Source organism: Mustela lutreola, chromosome 10, assembly GCF_030435805.1.
Source record: "Mustela lutreola isolate mMusLut2 chromosome 10, mMusLut2.pri, whole genome shotgun sequence".
NCBI classification, from domain to species: Eukaryota; Metazoa; Chordata; class Mammalia; order Carnivora; family Mustelidae; genus Mustela; species Mustela lutreola.
In genome coordinates, this window is record NC_081299.1 from 97,404,729 (window position 1) to 97,416,128 (window position 11,400).

General features: G+C 41.0%; 1 protein-coding gene across 4 annotated transcripts in view; it reads right to left on the bottom strand.

The window, feature by feature from the left end:
• Nucleotides 1–8,560, bottom strand: part of PTPN22 (protein tyrosine phosphatase non-receptor type 22) — a 58,156-nt gene extending 49,596 nt beyond the window's left edge. For 2 of the 4 annotated variants that reach the window (XM_059138358.1, XM_059138357.1), the window contains exon 1: nt 8,332–8,560. In XM_059138358.1, the coding sequence (XP_058994341.1) occupies nt 8,332–8,418 (87 nt within the window). In that variant the 5' untranslated portion in view covers nt 8,419–8,560. The remainder of the gene's footprint in view (nt 1–8,331) is intronic. The other 2 variants (XM_059138356.1, XM_059138355.1) reach the window with 1 other exon arrangement.
• Between the last annotated feature and the right edge of the window lie 2,840 nt (nt 8,561–11,400).

Consider the following 11,400-nt stretch of genomic DNA (forward strand, 5'->3'; position numbering starts at 1 on the left):
GTAACATAAATTATTTAGTCTATTCTTTCATTTTATTACACATTAAAGGTGCTTCAATCTTCCTAAACAATAGTTCCAAACAATATTATTCTTTTAATTAAATTATTTTATTTTATTTATTTGACAGACTGAGATCACAAGTAGGCAGAGAGGCAGGCAGAGAGAGGGGGAAGCAGGCTCCCTGCTGAGCAGAGAGCCCGACGTGGGGCTCGATCCCAGGATCCTGAGATTATGACCTGAGCCAAAGGCAGAGGCTTAACCCACTGAGCCACCCAGGCACTGCTCTAAACAATATTATTATAGGTAGCCAAAACCTATACAAATGCCTTTCATTATTTTCTTTAGATAAATTCTTGAGAATGGTCAAAGAATTTGCCCACTATAAAGGTTTTAGATCCATATTATCATTTATATATATATTTATATATCAGAAATGGTATACAGATTTTGCCTCCAGAAACATTACAAAAGCAATGTATGAAACTGCATGTTTCTCTGAACTCTGACCAACATTAGGATTATAATATTATAAGTATTAAGGCCATCTGGTAGCTTAAATGTTGTTGTTGGTATTTTTGTTATTTATACTTCTATTTGGAGTTTCTTCACTCCAAAACATTCTTTAGAAGGAAGAAGATACACCATAATCAAATTACCCTATCTACATGAAACCGTGTTCATATTTCTGTAATCCCATCCAGTCTTTGTTCAAATACATATAGCTCATATATGTACATTGAGTGCAATTCTTGACATTTGCTAAGCTTTCACTTTTTATACACAATTCATACTTTTACACATATCTTCTTTTAAAAAATTATTTTACTTATTTATTTGACACAGAGAGAGAGAGAGAGAGAAAGAGGGAGAGAAAGGGTGCAAGCAGGAAGAGTGGCACACAGAGGGAGAATCAGGCTCCCTGCTCAGCAGGGAACCCAATGCAGGACCTGATCCCAGGACCCTGGGATCGTGACCTGAGCTAAAAGCAGACGTTTAACCCACTGAGCCACCTAGGTTTCCCTTACACATGTTTTCTAAATGAAGACACTTCAACTGCCTCCAATGTAGAAAAGTATATCAGAGGAGTTTTATACAAAATTGACCAGCATGTAATATACATAACCAAGTCTTGACCCATATTTCATACAACGACTGAAATGTACATGTCATAAAAACCACCATCAGTTGCAGTAATTGGCCAAAGGGATTACCTATTCTTCTGCAAATTGTAATCTGTCTGATCAAGAATGCACTAATGGAAATAGAGAGCCCTCCTTAGCCTTGAAGGCAAGACGTCCCTAGTGCTGGCCAGGAAAGAGTAGTGGCACCACCAGTCTGAGGGTTCCAACAGGGAGTTGGTGATCATACCGTTGCACTTGAGGCCACCAAAATCAATATGCTCATCAGGCAACTTTCTGGCTATAGTTAGTTTTTCTCCAAACTATTGAATATGCTATTAGTCATGCAAACTCCTATTCTGACAGTGATTTTTCTCCCTGAAAAATTAATAAATTGGCATTCTTGTTTCTGGTGAATTTCTCATGTATTTGCCTAGTCCTGATCAACTCGGAGCCTACTGACAAAATTGAATTTTTAGACTAGCAAAACTAAAGCCAAGACACTGGATTGTGGTGATCCAAAATAGTTAATACCACATGACCTTGTTCAGTGCATTCTGATCACAACACTACAGTAACTGCATGTATTTGACCCTGATGGGATTCATAAAAATGATTAGAAAAACATCAAGACCCAGCTACATGTAACAAAATGGATGGATTTTATAAACATGATGTAGAGTGAAAAAAAGAAGACATTAAAAAAAACACACAACAAATACATAGCATGATTGCATTACATAGTTCCAAAATAGGTAAAATTAATCTCTACTGTTCAATGATAAATACAGGTCTTAAAACTATGCAGAAAGATAAAGAAAACAATTCACAGATAAAAATCATAACCATTTCAGGACAGCATTTACCTCTAATATAGTGGGGTTGGGGGTAGCTGTGATCCAGAAGGACACCCAAGGGATTTACAAGGTGTGAGCAATGTGCTGTTCCTCCATCTGAGCAATGCTCATATGGGTACCTGCTTTATCCTAGTGCTAAATCGCATGTGTTTGTTTACTTTTTTAAAGATTTTATTTATTTATTTGAGATACAGGGAGCATGAGCACGAGCAGGGGGAGGGGTAGAGGGAAAGAGAGAAGCAGGCTCTCTACTGAGCTGGGACACCAATGTGGGGTTTGATCTCAGGATCCTGGGATCATGACCTGAGCCGAATGAAGGCAAATGCTTAGCTAACTGAGCCACCCAAGGGCCCTGTCTATAGCTATTTATTTTTATTTATTTATTTTTAAGTAGGCTCCATATCCAGAGAGGAGCCCAAATTGGAGCTTGAACTCACAACCCTAAGATCAAAACCTAAGCTGATATCAAGAGTCAGATCCTTCACCGACTGAGCCACCCAGGTGCCCCTTGTGTGTGTGTGTGTATGTGTGTGTGTGTGTGTGTGTTTTCCTCATGTGTGTGTTGAAAGCACTTTTCTGTGTACATGTTATATTCTACAATTACTTCAAGTTTAAAAGGTTCAAGCCAATGTATAAACTGGGGGCAATAGAGTCAGGGCTAAGAGCACATGCTTAATGTTAGATAGCTCTATTTCAGATCCAAGTTCTACCACTTAATGAACTGCATGAACTTAGGCAAATTGTCCCTCAGTGTCTAGGACTTGCCAGACACGTGCTAGGGGCTGCAGATACCAAGATAAGCACAACTAAATGTGAGCCTTATCTTTGTGGTACTTCAGACTGATAGGAGAGCAGAGGTTAATCAAATAATCACACAATATGTAAAATTTGAACTGTGATAAATCCTATGGAAACATTAATAATGCTGGGGGCAAAAAAAAAAAAGAGATGTAAAAAGAAATGACAGACGTGGCTGACCAAGAACGTATAGTAGGAGATTTGTTGGATTTGGGGGGTCAAAAAAGGCTTCCCTGAGGATATGCCTACCAAATTGAGATCTGAAGAATTATGAAGTATTAACTAGGTGAAAAGGAGTATGAGGGAATATTCAAGGAAAGGGAACAGCATGTGTGCAAAGGCCCTGTGGTAGAAGAGCATGACAAGGACAAGCTCAACATGCTGTGGGAAGTTGGAAAAGCCCTTGAGGGCTGGTCCATGTAGGACTTTGTATTGTAAGGGATTCTTTGGGAAGTAAATGAGACTGTGTTTGAGCATAGAGCATGGAACACAGTTCCATGGGTCAGTTATCATTGAAAGTTATCATTGAACAGACAACTTATAATGAGAAAATATGGGTTGAAAATAACCATGGAGTATAGAGTTGTGGAATCTCTATGTTGTGCACCTGAAACTAATGTAACACTGTACATCAGCTATACTTTGATTATTAAAAAAAAAAAAAAGAAAAGAATCAAAATAATTTTTGAGGTTTCAAAATCAAATAAATAAAATTAACACAATGAAGTACTATTTTACACTAAATTGGGGGTGGGGAGTAGGAAGGATGTTAGGATGCAGTATAGAGGTTAAGGGCTTTTTATGAGACCAGTTTCAAGTCCTGGCTTTGCCATTTCATGGCTTAAATGAAGATAATGCTTTCCTCTTGGGGTGTTGTAGTGATTAAGTTTATATATGGTAAACCACTTAATGCCTAACATATAGTAAGGAGTCCAAAAGATTTAATTTCTTGTATAGTTATTAAGACTAGCACGGTGGTAGAAAAGATGATACATTCAGACTTTGCAAGTTAGAAAAACTCTTTGAAAAGCACATTTGGCAACACTTAGCCCATTAGATGCTAAGACTTTTTGACCTGGTAATGATACTAGCCCCAGGATATAATTCAAAAGACGAAAACCATGCGGACGAGCACATTTATTGCATGTTATTAATAATTGTGAAAAATTAGAAATAATCTAAATGTCCAAGAAAAAGAAAAAATCAAATTACTTGGGTGTCTACCACACATCAGGCATTTTATGTATTTATTCCATTTTCTCGCAGCATTCTGCAATGTGAATATTTATTTATTCCCACTTTTTAATGACTTTGTTCAAGGTCACGGAGCTAATGATAGGCAGAACCTAAATCCAAACTCAGGTTTATATGACACTGATGTCAATTTAAATATAGATGGTAAAGCAAGACTACCTGAACTTAAATCTCTGTTCTACCACTTCCTATCTCTCTAACCTTGAGCGAGTCAATTAACCTCTGCCTCAGTTTTTTCATTTATAAAATGTACAGTACCTTCTTCAATGGATTAAATGACTTGATACATAAAGGTGTTTAGAACAGTTTCTATAAGAAATATGGAAGTATTAGCTATTATTATGAGCATTATTCTTTCCTTATACCATGCTCCATCAAAAGCCATAAATATAGATTTTAATTAACATGATAATTTGGGTATAATATTAAGTGAAAATATGAGAATACAAAATTATATCTATGCTGTCATTATAACAGTGTAAAAGGCAGTATATAAATGGATAAGAACTAGAATTTCCACACCAAGTAGACTGTATTTGTTGGGATATTGGTCCTACGGTGAATTTATTTTCTTTTAACTTGCAATAATATTGTTTTATATGAATAACAACAATATGGGGTACCTGCGTGGCTCAGTCGGTTAAGGTAGGACTCTTGATTTCCACTGAGGTCAATGATTTCCGGGTCTTGAAATTGAGCCCCAAGTCAGGCTCTGTGCGGGGGAAGGGAGTCTGCTTGAGATTCTCTCCCTCGCTCTCTGTCTCTCCCCCCACTTTCCCTGCCAACCCTGGGCTCTCTCTCCCTCTCTCTCTTTTTTAAGAGAGAGAAGGACAAAAGGAACTATACTAACTGAGGTCTTATGCTCAGGCTAAAAACCCTTTGAGGAACTCGGTGTTACTGGCTGAACCAAGACATTACTGCATAAGGATTCATTTCCCGGACTCTGAAATGACAGATCCAGCTTAAGCTTCACTTCTGGGGCTGAACAACGGCGTGAGCTTAGACCAATTACTTAACCTCTCAAAGCCTCAGTTTTCTCATCTGTGGGTCAGCGATCATTAACAAGAACGGTTTTGTTTTTTTTAAATGAGTAATAAATAAGATAATGAATACAATGCCTCCTTGACACCGCACCAAGACTATCACAATTCAGTATTTACCGGTGTAATTAGCTGTTTAATGTCTGCCTGTCTATGGCATCCTCTGATATCTTGGGAGATGAGCTCCACCAAAGCAGGGCATTGTATCTTGCAGCATCTAACACAATGCTTTGCACATAGTAAGTTCTCAGTAAACACGTGAATGAATGCGGGAAAAGCTTATAGTCGTGGCAGTTTCCACTCTAGTAAGAGCCAAGTTTAGTGGAACTAAACTTCCACTCGTTTCATGGCAGTTTCCGCTACAGAAAGGTGATTGAATTTAGTGTCGGCGAAGGAAAAGTCCTCAGCTGCATGGTATTGGCTTCAGCCAGCATACCAGCACCATGTGCTCTGTGCACAGACACACAGCCAAGGGGGTGGGGCCGGGGACTGAAATCCAAGCCTCGGGCTTGGCAGGAGGCAGGGTACACAGATTGTCTCCCTGGAACCAGAGATGGCTTTCTGTAATTCCTGCAAAGTCCCTACCATTGAGGCTAGCAGTGGCCTCATGTCACAGAATTAGTGCTCCAACCTCAAAAACATCAAATCCTGGGAGAATACATCAAAGAGTTGAAGATGGGATGGGGGACAGGACCCTATGGAAAGCCCTTCAAGTTAATGGCAGTGTTGACTGTCCAAGCAAGCAACCGAGCCCTGTTCACCACCACCCAACTCCCCCAAAATGAATGTCTCTGGTATCTCAGCTGAACCTTTAGGTGGGGCTGAGGGCAAGACTCTGTTTTTCCACTGGAGGACATGAGTCAGTGAACAGTGAGGTGCCACTTAATCACCACCCAAAAACAAGGTCCTTAAAACCAAGAGCTAGAAAAGCAAGGAAGTGATTAATATAAAAGTCAGGATAGTGATTATTCCCTGGGCAGGACAGGGCAAGACATGGTGGGAGTGGGGATAGGGAGAGGAATGGGGGTGAGGGACCTGCTGGAGAAGTGATACAGAGGGGTCTCTGGGAGTCTGAGGATGTTCTAGTCCTTGACCTTGGAGGTGGTGGCTTTATAATTATATTTATACATGCTGTCTGTAATTTTCTAACAATGTATTATGTTTCACAATTTTAGACAGCTGAAAAAAATACTAACTATACAATGTTCTTAAGCAGGGGGAAATGACCAGGTTTGTATTATTAGAAGATCAATTGGGTATTGAATGCAAAATAATATTAGTCAGGTTGAGTTGGTATAAGGGCTTCTCTCACAACATATAATCACTCAGTCATAATATCCAATCACTCAGCTTTACAGAGTGTTTTCACAGCTACTCTCTGGGATCAGAATGTCAGGTCCATGAGCACAGAGGTGTTGTCTTGTTCATGGCTGTATCCTCAGGGCCTAGAACTAAACTTGGTACACAGGAGGGTCTCAATAAATATTCCTGAATGAATGAGCACATTTAACTATTGCTGATATTTAATCGTCACGACAATATGTGAGGGTCCGTAGGATGTAAATTATCATTCCCATTTTGGAAGTTAGGAAACAAAGACTTGGAGAAATGAAGGAACACGTCAAAGAGTTGATAATTCGGTTGATGAGAGACTCATGATGTGATTTCAGGTTTTCTGCTTCAACTCTCTTGTTTTTCCTACTTCTCTGGATCTGAAGAGCCAAGGCCTCAAGCTTTTAGGGCTCTGAAACACCAGCTGGAAGTATTCCAAAGTACATAATAGGTACTATCAGATATGCCATGTCCTCTGCTGTGCTAGGTGATGGGATGAATGAAGCCTACCCGGCCGCTGATGGGTCAGTCACCACAGTCCCATCAGAAGAGACGCAGCGCTTCCCTGCATGACCAGATCTGGTCAGCCTCACTCTCCTTGGCACTCGTGTTTGTCTCCACGCCCCTCACTTGTCTCTAGTCCTCATCCTAGCCGTTCCACCCCTCCAAGCAAAAGAAGCTTAAGGAAACCCTGTTATTGCAAAAAACACAGGTTCTCATTTTTCCTTTTGAGAAAATACACCGGAAAAATAAAAGAAGAAATAAAGAAATATGGCAGCCAGTAGTTTCAGGGCGCAGGAGCCCTTGTCATCCCAGCGGGATTCTATGGGGAGGCTAACACATAATGTTCCGTGAAAAGTTCATCTTGGTTTCTTTCCTCTTAATATTAATTAAAAGTCGTCATTTGAGGCATAAGGCACAGCTCAGATACCTAAGAACTCCAGATGTTCGATTAATGTTGAGTATTTATAAACCTGGAATTATGTAGGCCTTCCGTAGGAATCCTAGTCCAACTCCAAGAACTAGCAAACACAATATTTAAAACAGTATTTTGGAGATAATACATAAAACACACAAGCCACTTAGAAAAGCTGAAGTTTGGGGGGCGCCTGGGTGGCTCAGTCTGTTAAGCGTCTGCCTTCAGCTCAGGTCATGATCCCAGAGTGCTGGGATCGAGCCCCGCATGGGACTCCCTGTTCAGTGGGAAGCCTGCTTCTCCCTCTCCCACTCCCCCTGCTTGTGTTCCCTCTCTCGCAGTGTCTCTCTCTATATATATAAATAAATGGGTGAAATCTTTAAAAAAAAAAGGAAGGGAGTCTTTAAACAAAAACAAAAGCAACAAAGAAAGAAAAGTTGCAGTTTTGGGGCGCCTGGGTGGCTCAGTGGTTAAGCCGCTGCCTTCGGCTCAGGTCATGATCTCAGGGTCCTGGGATCGAGTCCCGCATCGGGCTCTCTGCTCAGCGGGGAACCTGCTTCCTCCTCTCTCTCTCTCTGCCTGCCTCTCTGCCTACTTGTGATTTCTCTCTGTCAAATAAATAAATAAAATCTTTAAAAAAAAAAAAAAAAAAGAAAGAAAAGTTGCAGTTTGGGACATCTAGGTGGCTCAGTGAGTTAAGTGTCTGCCTTTGGCTCAGGGTCCTGGGATTGAGTCCCATATTGGGCTCCCTGCTCAGCGGGAAGCCTTCTTCTCCCTCTGTCTGCTGCTCCCCCTCCCTCTCTCTCTCTGACAAATAAATAAATTAAAATCTTGAAAAAAAAAAAAAAAAACTTGTCGGAAAGTTGGAGTTTTAGGTTGCCTTTCTCCCTTCTTGCCCTGCACGGTCTGATATACACGTTCTCTCCGAGGAGCAATTTGGTCTAGGAGAGTTAAACCATCCTCATCAGCTAAACAGTCTGTGTAACTCCCCTGAGAGTGTCACATGTAGGACTCACCAGAAATTCACCGGCAAACTCCTCTTTGTCAGTTTTCTTGCTTTGGGCCTCCTCCAGGAATCTGTGCAGAATTTCCCTTTGGTCCATGCTGCAGGACAAGAGAAACGGTCTGCCAGTGGGTGAAGGGAGGGCATGTCATATGTATGTCATGGCCAAGATACCACCAAGGAGCCAGGGCTGCTGCTGGAGCAGAGCATGTTGAAGGCTGTGGTTAACTGACTTCATCACAAGCCCTAGAGGAAATTAGTGCGCAACCAGCTTCTGTGGTCACACAACAAAGCCATCATCACTCCAGGGCCCTAGCGCCTTCCTTCTCAAGGAAGGAACCCGGTTACAACTTGAGTTGCAACAAACAAGAGGCTAACCAGAGCATCACACGTGGTCTGCTTAGCTCTGAGACTGTTCCACTCTATCCCTTTTAAGCGAGATTCACCTTTTTTCTTGTTTCCTAGAGAAAAGGCAGTGTGCCAGGTCTCACGGATCGGATCTGCTTCTCCCCATTTCTTCAGTGAACACAAGGGCCCTGTTGATACCTTCTGTTTCCTCGTGTCCCAAATGAACTCAGCCAAGTTCAGCTAGGGCCAGAAAGCGAGACAGACACTGTTTGGAGTTAAGACATCTTCTGCCTGTGCTACTCTCCCCAAAGTGCCTTGTCCATGTGATCGGTGGGAAATTTCTGTTCATCAGAGAAGGCATTTTTGTTCAGAAATTTTAAGTATGGGGGCGCCTGGGTGGCTCAGTGGGTTAAGCCGCTGCCTTCGGCTCGGGTCATGATCTCGGGGTCCTGGGATCGAGTCCCATGTCGGGCTCTCTGCTCGGCAGGGAGCCTGCTTCTCTCTCTCTCTGCCTGCCTCTCTGTCTACTTGTGATCTCTCTGTCAAATAAATAAATAAATAAATCTTAAAAAAAAAAAAAAGAAATTTTAAGTATGCCATATAGACCTCAAACTCTCTTTTGGATGAAACAAAGTCAGCTGCTTCTGACAGCCTGTATCTCTCCCAGGGCTGGGGAAGTGCTGAATTGCTTAAGGGAAGTATTGTTGATTTCAGGACTGAGTGTTGATCTATATGGGATCCAGGAGCACAGTGGCCCCCATGAGGACCAGGAAGTTGGCACAATGTCTCCTTATGCAATGCTAGTTAACTATAAGGAACAGAAAAAGAGTAAAATCACCCACCTTGCTGGCAACAGTGTAACTTTCAGGGCGGAAAGCATGAGCTGAGTCTAGAGAAGACATTCTACCCTCCCAACTGGTGCCTTGGAAAAGGCCATTGCTTCGGGAAGCCATGCTGTGCATGTGGCATTTTGGCCCTGTTTGTCAGGCGGGCTGTTCTAGAAAAAGCTTCCACGTCTCAGCTTGAATAAATCCTCTCCTCAATGGGTACAAACCTACTTAAGACTGTCTCATACAGAGTGAGTGCAACCCAAAATCAGCATATCGTCTTTGCCTGAGGACAGAAGTTCCATAAATAATTGTTAACAAAATTAGTCTGAAATAATTCTGAAGAAAACTGGGAAATGTGCCATGAGAGCTTCCTCTATTTAAGATATTAGCAATCCTTTCTGTTTTGCATTATTCAGACTCCCTTCAGGAAATCATGACTCCAAGCACTGTGAAGTCGCCTCCACTTTATTGAGCCCCACAACAGGAAAGGAACGGGTGTTGGAGGGATCCCACTTGTAGGCAGGTGAAGCTAATAGAGAATTGCAATCCTGAGACACATAAGAAATTAAAATGAAACATAGTTCTCCAACAATACTTGTTGAGAGTGGGACAGTATTTCTTCAATTAGCATTAAAGGGGAATTTTTTGTTGTGCTAACAAATGTGATGTTTAATTTGGTTATTTTAAGACATATAAAATATGGCAGGGGGAAGACTTCAAAAGCACAAAATCTAAAGTTCACAATAACTAAAACCCTTTAAAACTATGTTATGAGGTTTGATGAAGACTAAGTGATGCAGAAAAAGCTCAATTGTGTAAGTGCTGGGATCAAGGGTACTTTAGAAAAAAAAATTTATTTGATAGACAGAGATCACAAGGAGGCAGAGAGGCAGGCAGAGAGAGAGAGGAGGAAGCAGGCTCCCTGCCGAGCAGAGAGTCCAGTGTGGGGCTGAATCCCAGGGCTCAGGACCTGAGCCGCAGGCAGAGGCTTTAACCCACTGAGCCATCCAGGCACCCCTTTTTCTTTTTAAAAGTCTTTTAAAATTCTTATGCCACTTTTAACAACAAAAAAGATTTAAAAATCCAACAATTGGCTCAACAAATTTATTTAGTGCCCACTAAACGCTAAGCACTATAGTAGGACTGGGGAGGCAGTATCGAACAAGCCAGAATATAGTGAAAAGAACCCTTAACCACTTAATAAAGCATCTCAGGACTAAGATGCAGATGTAATTACTAAACAAAATAAAAACATTCCAAAGTAACTTGCTCCTTTGCTGAGTACCAAAGCATAATATGAAAAAGAAAATGATTTTCTGCATTTTAACGAGAGAGAGAGTTTCATAATCTCTCTGTCCCCTTAGAATGTAACCACTTCCAACCAAACCAGAAATTTACTAATTAATAAACAAAAAGAGACCTAATCAAATAAGAGGTAATGTTCTTTTTCTCAAGCTCATATTTCAGAACAGTCTCTAACTTCAGTCTCTTCTTGGGGAGAGCTAAGATAGAGACAGATAAGAGGTGAAGAGAAACTCACTGAGATGCCCTCTGTAGCCCTTTTACCCCAAATATAAGAATCTAAAAATAGTGTCTTAGCAGAACTGCAGATTTTTTTTTTTAAAGCGAACAGCAACTCTTAGGAGTCTGTTCCACTCTAAAACCAAAAGAGACAGAAACATGGTGAAATAACCAAACCTCAAAAACCCACTTAGCTGAAAGACCATTTCCTGAGTAGACCACTCAAGCGAGCAAAAAACAAAACTGAAGGAGAAAACAAAAAACTTAAAAAAAAAAGTTTTATTTTTAACAAATCTAAGCTGCTACTTCATTGTTCACACTTCCTTCTACAGATACTCACAGGTGTCTACAGACAATAGGGGCATCATGCTTTTTGATAAAGA